At 38.2% G+C, this 24,937-nt stretch overlaps 1 protein-coding gene across 1 annotated transcript; it reads right to left on the reverse strand.

Moving 5' to 3' along the window:
• Positions 1-5,269: 5,269 nt before the first annotated feature.
• Positions 5,270-14,837, reverse strand: LOC116521244 (1-acyl-sn-glycerol-3-phosphate acyltransferase alpha-like). The gene is made up of 8 exons (XM_032235933.1): positions 14,793-14,837; positions 13,687-13,819; positions 11,308-11,483; positions 9,277-9,372; positions 7,646-7,718; positions 6,141-6,338; positions 5,904-6,020; positions 5,270-5,355 (listed from the first exon to the last, which is right to left on the reverse strand). Exons 1-8 carry the CDS (start codon positions 14,835-14,837, stop codon positions 5,270-5,272), a joined length of 924 nt encoding a protein of 307 aa, XP_032091824.1.
• Positions 14,838-24,937: the final 10,100 nt, after the last annotated feature.

Here is a 24,937-nt window from a genome sequence, read left to right on the forward strand (position 1 = left end):
ATGCCTATCTCCATGCCTCGCCCCATCCCCTTGGTAATCTTAGAAAAAGATGTGCGGTGTCTATTTCATAGACAAAAGATCCAGAAAGCACCAGGTCCAGATCTCCTTGCTTGAAAACCTGTGCTGAACAACAGGACCCCATCTTCACCTGCATAATTAATAAATCACTGGAGTGTGCTATGTTCCTTCCTGCTTCAGGATTACTGTACACATATCTAAAGCATACCCTTTGCTTCTTGCATCTCCTCCAATATAATAAAAGCTAAATCTTTTCTTTTTATACACCTGCACACATGCAATTTCTATTTGTAGATACATGGTAAGAAATTTAATGGGTGAGGATACATTAGTGGCCAAAATTGTGGAAACCTTTTGGGAGAAGTATATTTTTGAGGTTTAATGGCTAATAAAACCACTTTTTTTTGCAGTAGGACCATAAAATTATATAGCAATAGAAAGATAATTTAATCAAGAATGTAATGCAACAAAGTTTGTTCAATTATCTGTATTCTATGAAAAGTTGTAGCCAAATAACCAGAAAAATGAAGTACAGCTTGCTTAGGGTGATATCGGGTAGCTTTCCTTCATCTGATTGTAGCCAATGAGCATGAGTGTTTAGAGAGCCAATCACATGTCATTTTGTTTTGGCAGTGAGCCAATCAAATCACAGGATTCAGTTATTGATGTCATGTATTGAAGCTGAGAGGAGAACATTTGTCAGTGTGTTATGTGATCGCTATCAAGTTGGTTGGGTTTTTTTTGTGTTCTTTCATTTAGTGATCTTATAAAACATAATAAAATTAATGGTGCAAAGAGTTGACTGGTCACCAGAGAGCAATGTAAAATAGTATTATTAAGTGAACAAGGCTACAGTTATTGAAAAAATTGGAAGGAAAATTGGTGGAAACTTAACCGAAGGTGGCATTTCTAAATTTTTGAAGAGGTATAAGGAAACTCAATCACTACAAAACCACACTGGTGAAGGGAGAAAAGGTGCAAAACAGCAAGTGATGATAGCAGAATTAAGAGATTATGCCTACATGACAAGAAAATCATGTGGGTGTACAAGATGAAATGGTGCAATGCAATGTGAAGTTGAGTGCAAGGACTGTTCAAGAATTTGGCCTAAAATCTAGAATTCCATGAAAAAAACCATTTTTATCTCTCAAACAAAGGTTGAAAAGACTAAACTGGGCTAAAACCCATGTTACCTGGACAGAGGAACAATGGGACAGTGTTATTTGAAGTGATGACACCAAGACCTGCCTGTTTGGTAGTGATGGCATAAAAACATTTTTCCAAAAGGTTTCCACAATTTTGGCCACTATTGTAACTATTCTTCATGTTGCTAATATAAGTGTCAACAGCTAAAATATAATAATTGTCTGAAAGTTGAATTCAAAAGACTGATATACAATCAGCACACAAGACTAAAAGCTTAATAGTTTTAAAGGAGTTTAAAAGGCCTTCATGAAATAATCCATGACAGCCAGTTTGTTTCCATATCATATTGTGTTCTCTATAACGAAGTATAATAAAAGTACCCCAAAATTAATTAATTTCAAACACTCTATCAGCATGTAAAAGATAAAAAGGGGATCATTTTTTTCTTTTTCTTTTAATTTTATGTCTCTTAAAGTGGACTTGATCTGAAAAGCACAAAGTTCTTTTATAGCCTTTCAGACATGACTTTTCTGTAGTTAAGAAATACATTCACTCTAAAATAATATTAGAAGTCCCCATCTCTGTATTTAGCCGTTCATTTAGTACAGCAGTGGACAACTTCTTGAAGCTGCTAAGCCATTCTTTTTTGCTCTCATACTCACTTCCAATTCATTCATAAATAATGGACAAAATGTTTTTCTGCCATTTTAGTGTGAAAAGTATACAGGTCTAAAAGAAACTTAAAGCAAACTTTAATATTAAAAAAAAAATAACATCCAAATTTTCCCCTTTTCCAAGAAGAGAAAACACATCTCGACTCAATCCACTTTATAATTTATTTACAAATTTATTCATTTATAAATTACATGCAGTTCCCAGCCAATCGTAGGTTACCCATTCTTTTTTAATAGTTTAAAATGAAAAAAGTGCTATTGTATGGATAGCTGAGGAATTCTGTAAACCTGGGGTTCCAGGCTGGGTTTTTAAGAACTATCCATATCATTATGGGGATACAATCTCTTTCACCCAGCCTGGCATTCCACTGAATTTATTAAACTAACATTCTACACACTTGGTATCCTGACGTAAGACAACGAATTGTAATGATCAAACTACTATAAGAATAATCATTAATATAATTATTTAATATAACATCAATGAAATGACATCAATCCTCATTTTCCCCACACTCCTACTTTTTAGACCATAGCCAAGTCAACCTGAACTTGGCTATGGTCTTGAACCCAACCTGCACATATCTGCTGTTCCAAAAATTGTTTGTGCCAACATTCTTCTAAAGATAAGAGCTTAAGAGGGAGCAGAAGATGGCTGAAGTTGCCCATCAACAGTTAGTATCTGTATAAGATATGCAAACCATGCATATATGGCAGCATTTCTTGCTTGAAATTGGATATGTGTTTTTGGAGCCCTTAACAGGAAGATCCCAGTATATTTGGTACTAGTCTGTATAATTAGACATAAAGTCAGATATGGCAGATTGGAGCTACAAGTTTGAATTTGTGTTTTTTTAAACACTCATTTAAAAGTTGATTTTTTAAACAGTTTAGATTGGTGAGATTTTCAAAATGGGAAGTATTTGCTCTGTATCAATTTATCACATGAATGAAGGTCATGGTTGTCCCAAATCTCTTTTTCCCAAAAATAATTGGACTTTCTTGGGTTTTTTTTTTTCTTAAAACATTTTACTTCTCTTCCAAGAAGCTTCTTCAGTTCTGGCTGAATAGTAGGGAATGGAAGGATTTATGTTATTTGCAGTCATTTGGCCATTGGCACTGAGGGTCAGAAGTTAGCTTTCTGGGAGTTGTTGAGGCCACTTAAGGTTTATCTGTATTCTCAGAGTTTCCTAAATCAGAATGCAAAGATGTGGTACCTTCTTGGGACTGTTGAAAGGACTTTCAGGTATTTAAAAGACAAAGGTCATTCTTTGAAGACAGTAAAGTTCGCATTCTGGACAGAGAGGACCATTGCTTTGAAATACAGATCAAAATGATGATCTACATTAAAACTGAACAGACCTCTCTCAACAGAGGGGAGGGAATACAACTACCTCCTGTATACAACACATTCCTTTCAGCAGTCCTAAGAAGGTTACATACCATTTGCGTTCTGACTCGGGCGATTCTGAGGATGTGGATAAAGTGGCCTCGTGATTTTCAGAGAGCTAATGACTGTCCCTCAGAGTGCTAATCACCAGATGACCGCAAACAATGTAAATCCTTCCATTCCCTACCATTCAGTCAGAAATGAAGCTTCTTGGATGAGAAGCAAAACATTACTAAGAAAAAATAAATAAATAAATTCCAGTTAACTTTTGAAAAAGCATCTTTGGGATTATTAGTAAAATGCTTTTTCCTTCATTCAAACCCAGACTTTTCTATTATCTGCAGCATTTTGAAGAGGGCTGGAGACAATACAATATGAGTAGCTTGCCTTGCAATGCTAATATAACACAATTTCTGAATGTAACAGGAAAGTTCGCCTTTACTTACAGTTCCATATCAGATACAACACTTAATTGCCAGCTCTGTCTTGCAGTTATTATCAACATAGTTAGTCCAAGACCTGCTTTCTGAAGAGAACCTGATTCACATATGATTGGGCAATAGCCTGCTATTACAAGGAAGAAAAGCTTCATACTTCAGGTTCATATGTAGTCCCTTTAGATCACAGGTATGAGATCTTTTGATAATAAACACGATAAGAGTCTTAATTGCTGGGTTGGTCTTTTAGAAATTGTTCTTCCGTGCTATGTATTGTCAACAGAGATCACTTCTAGTCTCAGCCCCAGAACAGTTTGGATATACTACCGTGTTTCCCCGTAAATAAGACAGGGTCTTATTTTCTTTTGCCCCACGAAATATGACCTTGGGCTTATTATAGGGGAGGTCTTATTATTTTCTGGGGCAGGTGAGAAGTGAGGCGCGCCTTTTACCTTTCCAGCTCCAGTCGCGTTCCTTGCCATTGTGCTCAGGGAAGCGGCTGGTAAAAAAAACACCTTGCAAGTTCACTCAAACTTCTTGAAATCGTGAGATTGTGTTTTTTTTACCAGGAGCTTCCCTGAACACAATGGCGAGGAATGCAACAGAGCTGGAAAGGTAAGAGGCGTGCCTCATGGCCCAATACCGCTCACCTCGCCCCAATGATAAAGGCAGCCTGCCTGGTTTCCTTACCCGCCGTTCCTTTAGCGAGGGGTGGCAGGTTACCTTTCCAAGTCCGTTGCATTCCTTGCCCTTTCGTCCATTGAATCATCTTGTAAAAAAACCTCGCTAATTGAACTCATGAGGTTTTTTTACAAGGGGATTCAATGGGCGATGAACGCAACGGACCTGGAAAGATGAGAGGCGCACCGCGCTTCTCCCCCCCCCACCTGCCACCCCTCACTAAAGGGAGAGCGGGGAAGGGAACCAGGCAGGCTGCCTTTACGATTGGGGTGGGTGGTATTTTTTGTGTGAGAAGGAACAGGCGGGAGGGGGTGATCACATTGCTGGCCTGCCGCTGTTTTTGCGGTGGGCTCTTTTTGCGCAGGAGGGAAGGGCGGGGGGGTGGAAGCACTTTGCTTCACCTGCTGCTGTTTTTGCGGTGGGCTCTTTGCGTGGGAGGGAAGGGTGGGAGTGGAAGCACTTGGCTTTGGCTGCTGCTGTTTTTCGCGGCAAGCCCTCTTTTTGCCCCACAAGCTGTACCGATAGGTGGTACAGTGGTAATGGGGAACAGTTGTGCATGCACTTAAAGAAGTGGGAGTGGGCTTATTTCAGGAAGGGCTTATTATGGTGCATGCTCTGAAAAGCCCGATTGGGCTTATTAGCAGGGCATGTCTTATTTTCAGGGAAACACTGTAGATCTAAGACAGCTTGTATTCCATGTCAGTTTTCCTTAATATTCCCAAAGGACTGTTTAGTGATTTAATTTCAAATAAGAAACTAAAGGAGAGTCAAACCCTCAAAGACTTGAGTGGAATTTTTTAGGAATTTCAGAGTTGAACCTCTTGAACCACCTTCCAAATGTGGTAACCTCTAACCTTTCTTTTATAGAAATTGTCCTTTAAATATTAAAGCTGTAGCCAACTTACGTCTGCTTAAGGCTCCCATCACTCTTTAACCTCAAATACCTGAGAATAATGCATCCTGCATTCATTCAAAATATAGTTATATTTCTCTACTTCTACTGTTTGGCCTGCCACAGCATTTGAAGAGAAGAATAAAATATGATTCAGCATAGCAATTTTATAAATCTAAACACAAAGGGTACAAGATTAATACAGTAGCAGCCAGTTAAACAAGCTATATGCAATTGGCTGTACTCAAAAGAATGTGGAGAAACAAAAAACATTCCATCTTGGAATCTTCCAACCAAATGGCAAGTCTGAACATTTCTAGAATACTTCTGTATAAGGAATGGCCTGTGTTAACAGTCAGAAGAATCTGCAAAATGATAGTATAGAGTGATACTTTGAGGAGGAGACAAAGAGGCAAGAACTCTGGAAGATCACATCTTGGGAACACACTTTTGCCCATCTGACTGCCTTGCCTAATCCAGCTCTGCTCAGTGACTCAGCTCAGATGTTTCCCATGGTAATTTCCTGGATGCAAATAATGTATCTCTCTCAAACTAGATGCAAAAGTTTTATCTTGGGAGACCAACAGCACCTCTTTTTCACAACTTTAGTACTTATAGAATTTAATTTATCTTCACTAATAAAGTTTTATTACTGAATTACTTACCATAACCCACGTCTTGAATGGCAGGTATATGATCAAACAGACCATATTTAGTGATGTTGGATTTAAATGGACATGGAATTCTTCCTCTTACTGTAAGCATCTTCTCCAAAATAGATTCTTTGGAAAAGATCAAAAAGATCATATGTAGTTAGTATTTTTATAGCAAGGTGGTGCTAGTTGTTTTCCAACTCAGCGTAATTCCTGGCTTTGTTTAGGAGAGAAATGTTCTTGTTTTACTTTCATCATGACCACTGTTTTTTCTGAATCTTCCATGATCACGAGAACTCATTACTCTCATCTTCTGCACAATCTTCCCAGAAATGTCATTAAAAGTGTCTTGCATCAAATTGCGAGTTCTCTCAACCAATCCAGAAATATCCTGTAAATCAAGTCCTTGCGTTTCTATCTTGGGCAAAATCCGAATGGTTAAATTACCTATTAGAGATCAAAGAGAGACAATCAAAAACAAAGAAACAAAGACAATCTTAAGAAATTGAATATTTCCAGAAAGGATTTCCAGAAAGAAATAGGAATGGCATACAAATAGCAATATATTCTTGCTGAAACTGATATTAGAGGCACATGCAGATGATTGTTAAATTTCAGAATGTTTTCCAAGAAACAGTTGGAATTATATCACATAGGCATCATATTTGAAGGAGTTTTGAACAGTTATTAACATGGATATTGGGCTGCAGCCTCAAAATACAATTGCTTTAATTCTGGAATGAACATAGTTTAGACAGCTCATATGCTTAAACTGTATTTGGATGCACTTTGGAATATAAACAAGGGTACTTTCCTACAGAGCTTAAAAATTACATAAGGTCTTTTTGAAATAAAAGGCAAAAACTCTCTATCCAGTCTTCTCCCACCAAGATTTATTTACTGAAGCTTATTTAACTGCGTATATTTGGAAATAGATTTATCAACTTGTCTGTTTGTATAGAAAATGTCTTTTTATATCAAAAGTAAAGATAAATAAATGAGGATCAATGTGTAAATCTATGAATGATACTTTCAGCTCCTAAATGTTAGAGTCCTGATTATATACAAACATACAAATCTGGTAGGAATAAATATTGTTGCCAGAAATGTTCTACTTTATTTTTATAATTATAACCAGTAATAAGGTTCAAGAATCTTTTTCAAAGGAATAAATATTGCCCTTTGAATTTGGAGTATATGATAAAATGCAGTTATAGGTCTGGGAGAAAATTAGTATTTTAACAGAATATAAGTGTATTTTTTTTGCTTTTGGGTGCAGTGCATACATTAAAAGTCAATATTTTATGTTAAAGGTACAGGTTTGTGTGAGGGAGAGAAAGAGACAGACAGACAGATTCTAGGATAAGTAACAGAGATAAAGAAATGAACTGGATCTTGGAATATGATGGGTATTGATAGGGGAACCTAGGTTAGTTTCCTCTATCTGTTGCATATTGTAGATATCCCAATTTCACAAATACTGCCATTATCACAACTATAAGCAAACTTTCTAAATTTGTACCTAAATATGTAAACTACTATGTGGAAAAGTCATAGAAATCTCTCTCCTTTTGGGGAAGAGGATGATTTTTTTTTTCTGTAGACAGAACTATTCATCTACCAAATTTGTATATCACCATAATCAAATGGGTGAATAGAATTTCTATCCCTTATATTGCTTTCTAAGCAAGACAGACAAATTGATGGCAATTAAAAAGAAAACCTGGGCATGGTTCTTTGCCATTTAGACTAACCTGGATCAAATCTCTTATCCTCCAAACTGTAAAAATCTCTGTAAGAAGATATCACAACGGGGACAATGGGAACCTAAATGATAAAAGGCAGTTGAAAGATAGAATGTTGGAGAATTACATCATGAGTTTTTTTCTCTCTTGTGACAGTCTTCTGCAGCCACAATTTTACAACAACTCACTAATCTAACTATCTCTAGATATGTGAACTTCCAGAATTCCCTCACCATATGGGCATTGCTGGAAGTTCTAGAAATTGGAGTCCATGTAGCTGGAAACTATCCAAATAGGTAAAGATTAGTTTACGCCTTCTCTGAACAGGATTATAAAACTTTAGATAGTACTTGCAATTGATTAGGAATAGGCATTTTAAGATCAACAAGTCAATAATCTCCTGATTTTTCCATTTTCTGTGGAAATTAATTATATTTCATGCATTAGGTGAAGTGGTGCTACTCCATGAAACTTATACTGTATCACAGCTTTCTTCAAACCACTGAGGTCCTATTGGTTTAACTTACAAGCCCTTTAACTCCCAGTCAATATGGCAATTCTAAGTGGGAATTGTGAGAAACAATATCTGAAGGTCATTAGAATCATGAAACAAGCAAAAGCAACAAGCAAATGTATTGTACGTTGAAATGCCACAATTTTTTTTATAACACATTTCGGAATAATTGGCTTTTATATATGTTGCCATGTATATCAAGGCTGAGTATGCTTCAAAAATGATTAGGCAGAATTCTTTAGATCTCACACAAGTATGGCACTTCTCTGCTATTCATAAAAATAGCCCACATGAATCTGAAAAGAGGTGCTACTTCAATGAAGAGAGATTTTACACTTTTGCAAGTTCCAAAGCATAATTTTTGGAATAATATGTATGCCTCAGCAGTACCTGGATGTCTTTAGCTTGAGAGCTAAAGTTCAGGTTAGTAGTTGAAGGGAGACTACTAAGAAATCCCAGGATTGTAAGATAGGCTTGGAAGTCAAAGAGACACTTTGAGAGGAGGCAAAGCTACATCACTGTTATACTGCTCCAAGATAACTGCAAAATGTGTCATCAGGAGTTAAGCTCCACCTGAGTACATCTTATTTTTATTTCTGCTCAAGCAAGCTTTTACCCATGTGTTGAAATGAAAAGAAGGAACGCATGGAAACAAAGTAATCTAAGGTAATTTCAATATGCTCATATAAAGTCACATAAATTTCTCAAAGGTATTTTACTAATCACTTATCTGAACTATAGTATTTATGACAGCATTTGATATCTGTAATGGGAAATGGGAAAGGCACTGGGAGCTTGGGCAAAGAGGCACTTCCAGAGTCAAATAAAAACCCATAGTTCAGCTCAGAGCTATAAGAACCCATAGCGTCAGCTAAGAGTCAGAATCAGATAAAAACCCATAGCTGGATAGTAGGCAAGAGGCTCAGAAGAGACCTTTCCCTAGTTTCGTAGGCGGTAAAGAAAACAGGTGAATTGTACTTTCAGACTTTTATTATTCAGTCAATGTAGGATTACAAAAATGTAGAATTAACTCATGTTTGTGATTCCTAGCTGGTTTATTCTGCAATGCTGAGTCAGAATTTCCCGCTTCCATACAACATTAACATCATTACCAGGAACTTTTTACCTGAGCCTTTATAGCCAAGTGAAAGGCACCCCGCTTGAAAGGAAGCATGGTGTCCTCTCGGTTCCTGGTGCCTTCTGGATAAACCCAGATCCTCAGCTGGGTTAGTGAACAGCAGGGGAAAACAAAAGACCACCAATTACAATTTGAAGTGTGAATGTTCTGAAAACATTCCAGCCCTTATTCAGCTATTTTGTTTAAAGAATTGCCCTACTCTCTTCTGGTCTCATCCTCAGCTCAGTAATCGCCAATGTTCTAGCTGAGAGAACTTGGGTAGAGGGAAAGGACTGAGGCAAGCCAGGTCTCACAATGCTAACAGTTTATTGCTAACAGGTTGCTAAAACAGCACTTCACTATGCGTGCATCTCAGCTAACGGCAACAGCTGAGACCCTGTTTGACAGCCCTTTATATGTGCAGGCTATCAAACAGGTAACCAATCAGAACAGAGTATGGCACTCCCTAGTTGGGCGGACCACAAGGAGAACTGCCATACCCAACAGTATGCTTAGATTGTCATTGCCTTCCTGTGTTTGGTAAAGATTTCACCAGTTAAAGGCCTTGGGATGTTAGGAGGAAGGAGAGGTAGAAAATCTCTTCCAGGCTTTAGAACACCCTGGTTTGGATGCTTTCGTGCCTCCATATTAGCAATCCCCAGCATTACCCATTTGCTCCTATGAACTTTCCCACACATCAATTTCTATTGTATTCTCCCTAATGCATTAAATACCACCATCTGCCTTTTACTCAGACAGAGAGAAAATGGCTTTAGTACCAAAATAGAGATAATAGTGGCAGAACTGTGTCTTTCAAGCCAGATGAGTTTCTGATAACTACATGGACATATTTGTGTTATTTTCATACCTGATGACAAAGAAATAACACAAATATCCACGTAGTTACCAGAAGCTCAACTGGCTTGAAAGACACAGTTCTGTCACTATTATTTCTATTTTGGTACCTGATGACAAGAAATGTTTTGCCAGTGCTACATTCTGGGATATTTTTCTAATTTTGCAGCCTAGTCAACTCTTTGACTTGCCACTCTCGTTGGCAAGAGGTTGTATTTGTATTAAAATGAAGGATCCAGAATCACTACAGAGATATAATGAGATGTACTGGTCTCTTCCATGTGTGGTCATTGAGGTGTAATATATTCAATGGCTAATTGTTTAAGATGACATATAGAAGAAGGGTGGTGAAGAGGCTAATTTTTTATAGTAAGATGGTAACATAAATTAGCTTGCTTCACATTTTCATCGTTAATAGTATTGAAACTAAGCTGAGAAGAATAGGGAAGGAAAAAAAATAGAGAAGGCAATCATCTCTAAAAGCTTCAGTATCCATATTTCACTTTGTTCTTTCAGTTAAGTGAGTAAAGTAGGAGAGAAGAGTCCTTGACTCATGAGTCTGCCTGTTATGGTTGCAAGAGCTAATGGTCCTTTAACAAAGATACACAAATACAATATCTAAGAACATTCCTGATTTCAGGATTCCTTCCTCTGCAGAACAAAAATGGTTTAAGGTAATTTGGGCTCTTAGGAGCATTTGTTTTAGTACATATAGAATGCATATTTTTAAAATTATTGCCCTATGGCTATCTTTCCCAAGCAGGAGCCATCCAGATATGTTGGACTTCAAATACTCATAAGCCTCAACTAGTAGAACTTTCATTATAAGGGATTAAAGTCCAACATCCAACCATTGAAGGCGAGTGGGGTGAGCAGAGAAAACAGTTGGAGAAAAGAAAGTTGCCATATACCAGGTCAGATTCTTTGTTCATCTAACCAAGTCCAGTCTTCTCTGGCTGGTAATGACTCTTCAAAATTTCAGTTAGAAAATGACTTCTCACTAGATCTTTCTAATTGTAAATACTAGAATTTGGGATCTTCTGCGAACAAAATATGTAGCTTTCATCTTGAAGAATAGTCCACACCAACAGCTGCAGCAGTTTTCCAATAATACTTGGAACTCTCCCATTTTCATGCTTCTCCCAAAATAAAATCACATCCCCAAATTTCTCTCTCAGTGCTCACCTTCTCATGCTGCATCCTCTCTGAAAGTTGTTCTAAGGTGTCCTTTGCTTGGTGCTGCTTCTTACGATCAATGAAAACTAAGCTGCATAGCCAACCACTGAAGCCCAACGGCCCCCAATATAGCAGCTCTTTTTTAGTAAGTGGTACACAGCGCTTTGGCAGGATCTCTGCCATTGCTAGAGAGAAAGAAAAGAGGGAGTGGGGAGAGAGAAGAATGAATGAATAATTAAAGAAAATAAAATTGCAATGGCTCAAATAATCTGAACAACCAGATATATTATTCCTTAACATATCTCCCAAATCAACCTTCTAGACAATTTTGGGGTTGGGAAGAGAAGAAGACAAAATCATTTAGTCTGTGTTTACAAACTGTAGTAAGCACTAATGTGATTTGTTTTATTTCTATGAACTCAGTCATTGTAGTTTACGAAATAGATATTAAACAAATAAATATTGGTATTTGGTGCAAAACACAGTTCTGAAAAACTGGATGACTTTTGAGAGAGACAGTGGCTTGGAGAGAATCTCTGATAAATTTAACCCTTTTGTAATAGATCTTCTCTCCCTCCTTTTTCTCTCTCTCTCTCATTCAGATCCTTATTTTATCTCAATCGATCTCCTTTTTCTTTCTCTTTCCTTTCCTATATTTTCCTCCTACTTTTTGGCTATATCTATTAAAAGGAGAGAAGACAATATAAGTGTGTACAGCTAGTCTTTGACTCATGAGTTTGCCTGTTATGGTTGCAAGTTGTGATGGTCATCACCCTTGGTCTCTCTAATGCAATCATTAAATGTCTGTGCAGATCATTATGTGAAACTCAGGTTGTCTTATGGGGCCTGGACCTTCCAAGGTCTCTCCCCCTGCCTTAGATACTCCATGCTTTACTTCCCACCCCTCAGGATTCCCATAGGTCTTGGACTTGCTTTCCTCCCACTGGATTCCTGCAGGCCTTTTACCATTCCCATAGGAGAAAAGAGCCACAAGAAACCATTGTTGTTCCAAAATGGCAGCCACTTCCAGGTTGCAGCTGTGCAATTTAGGGATGGAATACAGACTGTAGCATACTGTGGAGAGCTCTGAAGATTTCTGCTGTGCTGCACAGAGTGCATTGGGGAAGCAAAATGGTCTGTTTTGTCCCTGGGCTAGGTGATTGCATTCCAGAAGCAGCCACCATTTTCAAATCAGTCACAATTCTTTCTGGCTGCTCAGAAAACGGCGACCACTTCTGGGATGCAGCCACACAGCGACAAAATGGGACAACGTAACCTGCCATTCTTCCCTAACATGAAATCCACAGCCCCTGTTCTTCTTATTTTCGAAAAGTAAGTGCACAGTGGATGAGGGCAGGAAGGGAGGAGGATGTGGGACCTGCAGGATGGAAAGCAGGTCCAAGGCTCATAGGGACCAGTGGGAGAAAAAAGCAGGCACAAGGTCTTTGGGGACTCAATGGGGTGGGAAGGGGGTTGAGATAGACAGTGGCCTGCTGCAGTATTCCTGTTGACAATTGTAAAGACGAATGACTGCAGGGGTGCTCCAGCTTCAATTACTTCAAAATGGGGTTGTAAGTAGCTTTTGGAGGGCTCTGTCATAACTTTGAAAGGTTCCTAAGCAAACAGGTAGCACCACCTGTAATGGTGTGCTTCTAAGTGCAACATAATGGTTACTCTATGCAAATAGGAGTCAATATTAAATGGGCTACCTTATTTTACAGATAATCCGTTTTAATCAGTAATTTTTCAGTATGTTTTTTTCATGGCCTTGAACAGTATGTGGCTTCCACTAGGTAGATACAACATATTATGTGATGCATGCATACATTTATGGGGATGACTGGGTGAGTATTATACAATGTTAAAAACCACAGACACACCAAGGTGTGCATTTATATGAAGAAATTGCTTGTTGTTTTGTTTAGAGATCAGTAGAATGCTAGAATAGAGTTTCTAGAAGTAGAAAGTTCATACATAGTGGTAATTATTCATAAACTTTGGATTCTTACATTTCTAATAGCATCAAGCATGCATTTTTACCTTGAGATATATTGTATAATTTGCCAAGTATATATTTATATAAAAAAAGATCAAGCAGATAGATCTTTTGTTAATAATTTTCATCTGAGCAAACCTTTTGCAACTTTATCTGGATACATCAAAATATTGCAAAACTTGATTTAGGAATGTTCACATTAGTTGGAGAACATCTGTTTAAAACTGGAAGCTTCTATCTACTTATATTCAATGCTTTTATCTTGCCTTCTATCCATGGGGAAAGGAGATTGAGAGAAATATAAATAAATGTCATTAATAACATTCAAATCATTTGGAATCTAATTCAAAAAACTCATACAACATTCTAGATGTGATAGCTTAGCCACGTACCAAGAAGATCAAAGTTTGTCTGATGGTTGCAGACAATCACATATGACTGCTTGATATTGAAATTCTCAGAGCCCTGCACAGTCAATGTGATGTTGTAGATATTTTGAGTGGACGAATGCAGGAGCAGAGTAACCTGAAAGGAGCAGAACACAAAAATAATTTAGGGGAAAGTTTTCAAAAGTAGTCAATATTAACCCTTCCCCCTCCCCCCACCCAAGAATCAAAGTGACTATCCATTATTGTTGCTATTATCATTATCCATAAAGTTATTTATTACATTATTTCCATATAAAAGTTTGAGGATTCATCAACTAAAGAATTTTGGGGCATAGGGTTTAGAGAACAAAGAACCCACTTCAACACTTTCTTTCCTTTTCTGTCTTGTGTCCACTGCAGCTAACTTTATCCGATGCATAATATAATGAAATGGTACATAGGAATGATCTTGGCAGGGTTGGAAGCGATGTTGCCCAGGGAATGACCTTGGGGATGGGGGGAGATGTTGCCTAGAGAAGAGGGGGGAGCCCATAGCTGTTTAATGGCCAGGGGGAAAAAACTCAGAAACGATCCTCTTTGACTTGCAAGGTTGAAAAAAGAGAAGGTACATTTTTACTTTCAGACTTACAAGAGTCTGCTAATGTAGGCTTGCAATAAAGTAGAATTTAGCTCATTTGATCTGTTTCCTCTGTGACCTACTTGGGAAGGCTAACAAGGGATTGAAACTGGGATCTGGTGGTGGTAGGGGAACCACCTAGAATCATTTATGTTATGTGGGAAGTGTAAAATAATAAAATAATCTTTTTTTAAAAAGTGTGTGTAGTGGTGGGAGGTTTGAAGATAATATTAGCATATTATAATATGCTTTGAGCAGAACACACACCCCATCCAGCTTTGCTTCTTCTGTAACTACTTGGCTTTAGTAAAGTGTACTTTTGTTAACAATGGATTTGAGGGTCTTTCTTTTCTAACTGACCAAGTTGGGACGATTGACAGCATAGAAGGAAAAATGAGTCCCCATAATGATATTTAGTTAATCAATCATTATTTAAAAAGAAAAGTCATTTCAGTCATTAACTCTCAGACAGAACCTAGCTGAATCGTTTTACTCCAATGGACTGCCTTGCACATTCATCTTCATTGCACAAATTCATAATGCCTCATTTATGTATATTTTTATATCACTACAACCCACCCAAAACCTCTGTGTTTTTCTTTTATACACTCTGAATTGCATCGCTCTTCTGGATCCTTCTGTCCAGCCACTCATCTGTCTCTTATGCCTCTTCTGTCACATGCTGCCATACAATGCACAACACACACGAGAGAAATTACGCACATAAGAAACATGCTTTCACTAGTTTAGCTGCTTCCCAGTCACCTTGATAGCATGGAAGAAAGGGATTGTGAGGGAATATTTTAAATTTACTAAAAGCGCTCTCATGAGGCTTGACTTATAGAACTCACAAGTGATTCCTTAACTTTAAACAAGCAACAACCAGGCTAGTTAACTGGAAGAAAATCTAATAAATCCAGATGTCAATCTTCTTCATCTCTATCCAAACAATCGTATTACAGACTTAACAGCATCAGCCTCACAACATATAATTTGTTTATCATTTCATTTTCCAATTTATCTTATTATCTATCAAATGGCCTTTCAACTATCCATTGGCAGAACACTCAGTTTAAGAATTCCAAAACAGAATGCTTATTTGGAAAAAAAAACCTCTACTCTTCCTGCCACATATTCTACTCTTCTCCCTATATCCTTGTTCAAAGTTTTTTTCAATGCTTTTTGTCCACTGACATCAGTATTGTTGGGGGCAATATACTGACTTTGTAAACTGCTCAGGTCTGTAAAGCACTGTCTAAGAGCTATTGCTATAAGTGCAGGGACATGCAGTCAGGGGAGGCAGGAGAGGCAGAGCCTCAGCACTGTCATCATGAAAAGAAATAAAATGTAAAAGGAAAAAGGCTGAGCTACTTGCTGCCACAGTGGATGACTCTGCTTAGTGCTTAACTGTTTTAAAAAGCCTCTAAAAAAGCACCCTCTACAGGAAGAGGCAGGAGAACGACGTGCCTCATCTAGTCTGACTTTAGGCGTTTTGATCACTCGAGCAGAGTTAAACAAAGGTTAAAAGCCTAAAAATTCCTGACGTAAGTGAGCCACATTGTTCTCCTGCTTCCTTCTGTAGAGGGTGCTTTTTAGAGGCTTTTTTAAACAGTTAAGCAGAGTCATCCACGGTGACTCTGGCAGCAACTAACTCAGCCTGACCTCAGCTCTTGCCTTTTTCCTTTTACATTTTTTTTTCTTTTCATGATGACAGGCAAGAGCAGAGTTGAAATCCTCTCTGAAACAGCTGGAAACGGTACGTGTGGGTTGAAGGGAGGGAGGAATTCAAACTTCATCCTCAAGTGTAGTTCCCTCCCCAAGTGTAGTTTGATTGCAGGCAGAGCCACGTTGCCTTTTCAAACCACACACACACACCACACACACACACACACACACAGCTGGGTAAAACTATATAAGCCCAGCTTCATTGATTACAAGTTTGAAAAGGCAAAGTGGCTCCACCTGCAATCAAAGACTCGGATTCACTCCCCTCCAGTTTCTCTGCCTCTTTTCTCACCCCAGCCTGCAAGCAGGAGGTGAATGGATGGGTGGGCTTTATTGCATTTCAGGCATTTTCCACCCAGAAAGCAGGCTGCATTTGCAATGGTGGAGGTGTTTGGGGAAGGCAGCAAGGGAATGGAGAGGGTATGGCAGAGGAGCTGCTTTCATTGGAAAATATATCCAATCCAACCTCTGTGTTTGTGTTTGTTTGAGAGAGAGTGAGTGGAGAGGGAAGGGGGTAGGAGAAATCCAATCCAACTTCTCTGTGTGGGTGTGTCTGTTTGAGAGAGCGGGGGGAGGGAGAGGGAGGAAGGAGGGGGGAGAAGAAAAGAATGAAGGAAACTTTTTCGCAAAGGAGAAAAACAAATGCTGTTGCTTTAAATTGGAACTGAGCATGCCTGGCTGTGGAATTCTGGGAGTTGAAGTCCACAAGTCTAAAAAACTTGAAACCCACCACTGTGTCAGTGCCTCACCAGCCATAAACCTCACTGCACATCACTGTATAAGTGCTTTTCTAATAAAGAGTACCTGGTCAACCACAGTGCTGAAATTAAATTTTATTTTATTATAAAATATTATATATTAATTGATTGGTTCCCCTCCTTTTAAAAAAAGCCCTGACTTTTTTTACATCCAATAAAAAGATGTAACAAAGGTTAGGGCTTTTTTTTAAAAGGAGGGGAACCAATCAATATGAACAAATTTCTATAGGGAAGAAAATGGTAAGTGAGCACCTGTCCACCCTCGACGAATTCAAATCACCAGGACCAGATGGATTACACCCCAGAGTTCTGAAGGAACTGGCAGATGAGATCTCCAAATCACTGACATACAGGTGAAACTTGAAAAATTAGAATTAGAATTAGAATATCGTGCAAAAGTTCATTTATTTCAGGAATGCAACTTAAAAGGTGAAACTAATATATGAGATTAGACTCATTACATGCAAAGCAAGATAGTTCAAACTGTTATTTGCCATAATGATGATTATAGCACACAGCTCATGAAAACCCCAAATCCACCATCTCAGAAAATTAGAATATTATATGCAATCAATAAAACAAGAATTGTACATAGAACAGTATCGGACCTCTGAAAAGTATAAGCGTGCATACATACTCAGTACTTGGTTTGGGCCCCTTTTGCAGCAATTACTGCCTCAATGCGTGGCATGGAAGCTATCAGCCTGTGGCACTGCTGAGGTGTTATGGAAGACCAGGATGCTTCAATAGCGGCCTTCAGCTCTTCTGCATTGTTCGGTCTCATGTCTCTCATCTTTCTCTTGGCAATGGAAGCATCCTGGGCTTCCATAACACCTCAACAGTGCCGCAGGCCTATAGCTTCCATGCCACCCGCATTGAGGCAGTAATTGCTGAAAAGGGGCTCAAACCAAGTACTGAGTACATATGCATGCTTGTACTTTCAGAGATCCGATATTGTTCTATGTACAATCCTTGTTTTATTGATTGCATGTAATATTCTAATTTTCTGAGATGGTGGATTTGTATTTGCATTGTATTGTATTTAATGAATTTAGGCCGCCCAATCCCGGAGGACTCATGAACTGTACACCATAATCATCACAATTATGGCAAATCACAGCTCGAACTATTTTGCTTTGCATGTAATGAGTCTTATGTCATATATTAGTTTTACCTTTTAAGTTGCATTCCTGAAATAAATGAACTTTTGCATGATATTCTAATTTTTCGAGTTTCACCTGTATATCTTTCAGAGATCCTGGAGCACCGGGTACTGCTAGAGGACTAGAACGGAGCTGATTTGGTTCCCATCTTCAAAAAATGGGGAAAAAATATCCAGGAAACTACAGATCTATCAGCCTGACCTCAATACCAGGAAAGATTCTGGAAAAGATAATCAAGCAACAAATTAGCAAACACCTAGAAGTAAACAAAGTAATAGCCAAAGCCAAAATGAATTTGTCAAAACAGATTATGCCAGACTAATCTTATTGCATTCTTTGACAAAGTGACAAAATTAGTGGACCAGAGGAATGTCATTGATATAGTTTACTTGGACTTCAGTAAGATATTTGATAAGGTAGACCATAACCTACTACTAGATAAAGTAGAAGGATGTGGGTTAGACAGCATCACTACCAGATGGATTCATAACTGGCTGACCAACCGCACTCAACGTGTAGTCCTCAGTGGAACTGCATCTACATGGAGGGAACTATGCAGTGGAGTACCCCAAGGCTCTGTTTTAGGTATTCAAATATTCTTCAATAGTATTCTTCAACATCTTCATCAATTATTTGGATGAGGGAATAAGTGGGGAACTTATCAAATTTGCAGATGACACCAAGCTGGCAGGAATAGCCAATACTCCAGAAGATAGGCTAAAGGTACAGAAGGATCTTAACAAACTTGAACATTAGGCTCTATCTAATAAAATGAAATTCAATGGTGAAAAGAGTAAGGTTCCACATTTAGGCAAGAAAAACGAAATGGTTAAACATCTAATACAATGAAATTCAATGGTGAAAAGAGTAAGTTTCTACATTTAGGCAAGAAAAACGAAAAGGTTAAACATTTAGGCAAGAGAAATGAAACACAGTTCTAGGCTGCATAAACAGAGGGATAGAATCAAGATCACCTGAAGTGTTAATACCACTTTATAATGCCTTGGTAAGGCCACACTTGGAATCCTGCATTCAGTTTTGGTTGCCACGATGTAGAAAAGATTTGGAGACTCTAGAAAGAGTGCAGAGAAGAGCAACAAAGATGATTAGGGGACTGGAGGTTAAACATATGAAGAACAGTTGCAGGAACTGGATATGTCTAGTTTAATGAAAAGAAGGACTAGGGGAGACATGATAGCAGTGTTCCAATATCTCAGGAGCTGCCACAAAGAAGAGGGAGTCAAACTATTCTCCAAGGCACCTGAGGGTAGAACAAGAAGCAATGGGTGGAAACTAATCAAGGAGAGAAGCAACTTAGAACTGAGGAGAAATTTCTTGACAGTTAGAACAATTAATCAGTGGAACAGCTTGCCTCCAGAAGTTGTGAATGCTCCAACACTGCAAGTCTTTAAGAAGATGCTGGATAGCCATTGGCCTGAAATGGTATAGGGTTTCCTGCCTAGGCAGGGGGTTGGACTAGAAGACCTCCAAGGTCCCTTCCAACTCTGTTAGTGTATTGTAAATTTGCCATCAGAAAGTCAATATTCAGAAATCAATTAGAATACCTTTCAGGTTTAATCTGTTATTGAATTTAAAATGGCAATCACAACATAAATTAAATGAAAACATTGACGTATAATAGCTGCATCAATTCAATTATGCATCTGCAAAAGATTTTTTTTTTACTACTGGAGTTAATCATCTTATTAATAATAGGAGGTTTCATTTTTATTAAAACTTATTTATGGTTGGACACTGTAAAGATTTCAACATCTTCATTTAAAGGTTAAAATAATGCATTGCCAATACACATTGTATTTAATTTTCTTTAACCATTGCCACTTATAGTGTCCTTTTGCCTATCATGTCTATATACAAATACATACAAATATTTCTGGTTATCTAGGGAAATACTTCAGACAGCTGATGAAATGTACCATAAGCATGAGTTCATAACATAAATAATTTGTTAATCTTTTGAATGCCAATGGATTGTTGAAAGGATAAGCTTAGTTTAGTTTAGTTTAGTTTATTTGTCTTGTATGCCGCCCACTCCCGAAGGACTCCGGGCAGCTCACAATAGATAAGGGAAGGGGATAAATAGACAAGACACACTTTAAAAAACGCAACATTCACAGTTTCCGTGGGGCTGGATGTTTCACAAGCCCCCTGGCCTGCTGGAGCAGCCAGGACTTGGTGGCTTTGCGGAAGGCCGGGAGGGTAGTAGGGTCCGGATCTCCATGGGGAGGTCATTCCAGAGGGCTGGAGCTGCAACGAGAAGGCTCCCCCGGGTGCTTGTGAAAAATGGTTTAAGTCAAAACCAATATGAAAAGTAATTATGCACTTTTTGCAGGAATTACCCCCACTTCTCTGCTTTTACATTTGTCCATTCAGTCTTGAATAAATCATTCACAAATGGATATAAATTAGGCAAAAAAAATGCTCTAGAAAGATCATCATTCTCTTTCACCGTACTTTTAGTTTCTTGAAAAGGCTACTATCTTCTTGATCTGAAGGGTGGGACTATCTGGTTCTCATGCTGCTTTGTAGGTAAATCTTTGTCCCCTAGGCGGAAGAAGTTAGACATCACTGGCCTATTTTTCAGAAAAACTTGATGCCAAAATTTATCTTGTTCTCATCCCCCAAATTAAAGCTAGAATTAACATCTACTCACTCAAAGTTTTCCACTCTTTGTCCAATGAATACAGCTACCCAAGGGGATAGTGTAACAGACAGGAATAAAACCCAGCAACACGAATGCCAACTTGCAGAAAAATCTGAAGGTCATGCTCCATTGATAAAGTAGAAAGATCACAAATAGTATGAAGGTGAGTAAGAGAAGATCCATTGTTGCTGGGATAAAGGTGCAGATATGGAGCAACACATAACACTAGGAAAGGTAAGCAGATATTCCAGGGGAGAAAGGGGATGGCCCTTCTACAGAAATTGCAAGCTGTCAATTGGTGTTGCCTGTGAGAAGAATAGAGGAGGGACATTGATACAGAAATATGTCAGCAGAGTGGGTGGGAAGGAATGCTCTAGAACTGCATGTGGAGTACATTCTGAAAGATGAGAATAAGATTGAACTAAGATAGAATTAATCATTCCAAATTCATATTATATATATATTTGTGGGGGGTGGGCAAACAGGCAGTCTCTTACAGATAAAACCAGTCTGTGTTTTCAATATTTTTTTAAAGCCTGACTACTTATTCAGAATTTTGACAAGTAGATATTATTGTTTGAAATGAGAGAGGAACAGTTTAGTGGTACTCTGTTAGGTGAGCATCCTTTGATGAGACATTTAAAAAAACTTATTAGGCACCTTTCTGAAATGAGTGACTTGTTTGTAAGAGATGGAAAGTTCCAGAACCAAGGACAGGAATTTTTCTTGAGATGTGAACCAATATATTCTTGTGCAATGTTACTGATGACTGCAATTTTTTTATGCAAAGCTAGTCAGAATATGTGAACTTTTGCCAGGGTGTGAAACTTATTTCAAGTAAGTATCCTCTTAAGAAACAACCTGGCACAGGATTTTAGTTCAGTTGGGGGAGGGATTTCCATCCTGTTATATTAAAAGATCCTCCCTGTATGCCATTCCAGTAGAAGTTCTACATCTCATATCATTGAAAGCCAATCTCTATTAGCTTCATATAATATGGAAAAGAATCCCTAGTTTTTCTTCACTTCCTTGAGCAAGAGACATTGGTTTGATTGGCATAATAGATACCTCTCATCAAACACAAAATTTAAAAACCTCATAAATAGGAAACTGACATTTTGTTCTGCTCCAAAGATTCCAGGTCGTAACTTCCTTCCAGATAACTGCTATTACTGATACTACTACTATTACTACTGCTGCTGCTACTTATTAAGGATTTCAAAATTCAGATTTACTGGTACTTAAAGCAATGTACTAGATGTACTGATTACAAAAAGGTGCGAAGACACAGGATAGATTGCAATATGTACGGAGTAGGCTGTCTGAAGTTGTAAGATCAGGTCAGGATTCATCTGTGTGCAGCCTGGTTCCCTTGATGTATTTTCCAAATAATTTCAACATCCCTTACATTTCAGATAAGATGCTTGTTCACTGTTCAGAATTAAATCAAAGGAAGCTGCTTGTTATCAGTGTGTTGCATCCAATAACCTTAACTGTGTCATAACCTGTCTTTATAGTGTCATAGTAAACATATATTGGTAACCATCCATTATCTCAACCCTAATGTGACCTATGATAAAATACTACAAGGTATAGGCTAAGAAGACTTCTTTTATTTAGGAATTCAAACAAGGTCAGAACTGAAACCACACACATCCTTTTCTAATTCTGAACACAAAAGGATATAATTATATGACTAACTTTTTATTGTTTCCTTCTGCTGCCGCCACCGCTGCCACCATCCCTAAAATATAACAATCACTGTAATGATCTTTTGGTTTAGATTGTGGAAATCAGCAGCTAGGCCTGGTATAAGGTCATTTTAAACATATTTTTATATCTTTAGAGGAAAAGAGAGCATAGGTTTAATATCCACAGTAATGTTTAACTACAGAACAGAAGATATGTAGAACCTACTGTTTTAATTAGGGGCAATGGGAAATAATCCCTTTGTTTGTTGTTTCCTGAAACAGACCAGTAAAATGCAAGAAGGGTTGGTTTTTTTTAAAAAAAAAAAAAACTCATGGCCCACAATTGTTAAGAGTCTGAACAAACTATTTCCTTGTTTGCAACACATTTAGATTGAAAAATGTTACCTTACATCCTGATGGATAGCTTTGACTCTCAGAAAAAAATAACAGTGAGATTGCCATCTCAAGAGACTAACTTTAAAATATTGGAGATATGTCCTCAAGAAAAACTTGACTCCTAGTGACTTCATGAACAAAACCATGCAATTTTCTTGGTACATTTTGGAGGTGATTTGTTACTGCTGTCTTCCATGACATCTTGCTTTGCTTTGTTATAATATCTAGTCCAGTCTGAATACTGCCCAATTGGAAGTAGTCCAAAATAATCTCTTTAGTAAGATTTACTGCCTAATTTAGGGACCTAAATTAGGGACCTATTTAAGGATGGAGGTAAGGCTACTTTCCATCAACATTTGAGTACACACTTGAGGGTAATGGCCCAGCCTTTTATCCCCCATCTACACATATGTTTCCTACAGTGATGTGCGGTGAGGTTTATGGCACTGACATAGTGGTGGGTTTCAATTTTTTTTAGACTTGTGGACTTCAACTCCCAGAATTCCACAGCCAGGCATGCTCAGTTCAGATTTAAAAGCATTTGTTTTTCTCCTTTGCGAAAAAGTTTCCTTCATTCTTTTTCTTCTCCCTCCCCCTCCTCCCTCCCTCTCTCCCTGCCTCCCCCCTCTCTCAAAAGACACATGCACAAAGAAAAGTTGGATTGGACTATCTCTCCTACCCCCTTCCCTCTCTCATTCCCTCTCTCTCAAACAAACACAAACACAGAAGTTGGATTGGAGCCGATCTGAGCCTTTGATTGCAGGCGGAGCCACGTTGCCTTTTCAAACTTGTAAACAGTGAAGCTGGGCTAGTTTTATCCAGCTGTGTGTGTGTGTGTGTGTGTGTGTGTTTGAAAAGACAACGTGGCTCTGCCTGCAATCAAACTACACTTGGGGAAGGATCTACACTTGAGGATGAAGTTTGAATTCCTCCCGCTCCCTCCGAACCACATGTACCTTTTCCAGCTGTTTCAGAGAGGATTTCAACTCTGCTCTTGCCTGTCATCATGAAAAAAAAAAAATGTAAAAGGAAAAAGGCAAGAGCTGAGGTCAGGCTGACCTAGTTGCTGCCAGAGTCACTCTGCTTAACTGTTTAAAAAAGCCTCTTAAAAAGTGCCCTTTACAGGAAGAGGCAGGAGAATGATATGCCTCACCTATGTCAGGAATTTTTAGGCTTTTAACCCTTGCTTTACTCTGCTCGAGTGATCATAAAACGCCTAAAGTCAGACTATGAGGCACATCATTCTCCTGCCTCCTTCTGTAGAGGGCGCTTTTTAGAGGCTTTTTTAAACAGTTAAGCACTAAGAAGAGTCATCCACTGTGACTCTGGCAGCAAGTAGCTCAGCCTTTTTCCTTTTATATTTTGTTTCTTTTCATGATGACAGTGCTGAGGCTCTGCCTTTCCTGTCTCCCCTGATTGCACGTCCCTGGTTTCCTATCACCTCTGGGAGAATGTAGCTCCTGGAATAAAGAAAAGATTACAGATAGGCTTTTTGAAAGGGATTCCAGTGATTCAGTGAAAAGGGCTTTAATTTCTCTTCACCTGCAGATTTTGATCTCTGCATAAATTGAAATGAGATTTTGTAAAGTCGCTGTCAAAGAACATCTCTGATCTTGCAGTATTGGTCAAGTGGAGAACATTACTCACTATGTCTTCCATTGTTTCATTTACAATGAAATCAGAGCCAAATTACAGATGGCAGTGAACTTGGGAGTTCATACCTCAAAAAACTGAACTATTTTCTTGCAATTGTGTTCCCATCTGTTAGCAACCAAATTGCTATATTTGCTCTGCTATCATTTAAACTTTCAAATGACTATGTAAGCTCTTAATTGTAGTTTTGGCTTCATTTTGCTGTAACCTTTTACATCCATTACTCTTTTATAATCTTATAATTTATAATTTGCAATCTTACTATTTATTTACTGTAATATATGACACACTATGTATTACGATTTGTGGCTACAACAATGAACTTGCTGTACTTTCTAATTTGCACGTCTGGTATTTCCTATAATTTCCATCCAAGTTGTCAGGCACAAAATTCCTTAGATTTCAAGCTCATATGCAATCCATATGTTATAAATGTTCAGGGGCTTGTTGGATATTTAATCTATGCTTATAGTTTCAAAAAGTCAATTTTGAATGAATTGGAATACAATTGCTTGATTGTCATGATCAGTGGTAAAATTTTTTACTAACCTATTCTGTGGGTGTGACCTATTCTGTTGGTGTGGCTT

The sequence above is a fragment of the Thamnophis elegans genome, chromosome Z (assembly GCF_009769535.1).
Source record: "Thamnophis elegans isolate rThaEle1 chromosome Z, rThaEle1.pri, whole genome shotgun sequence".
NCBI lineage: Eukaryota > Metazoa > Chordata > Lepidosauria > Squamata > Colubridae > Thamnophis > Thamnophis elegans.

Coding starts and splice junctions, on each gene's coding strand:
- LOC116521244 (XM_032235933.1), bottom strand. CDS start 14,837: ATGAATTTGTGCAATGAAGATGAATGTGCAAGGCAGTCCATTGGA. Junction 13,820..14,792: donor GTGCAAGGCAGTCCATTGGA/GTAAAACGATTC, acceptor TGCTCCTTTCAG/GTTACTCTGCTCCTGCATTC. Junction 5,356..5,903: donor CATTCAAGACGTGGGTTATG/GTAAGTAATTCA, acceptor ATGCTGTGGCAG/GCCAAACAGTAGAAGTAGAG.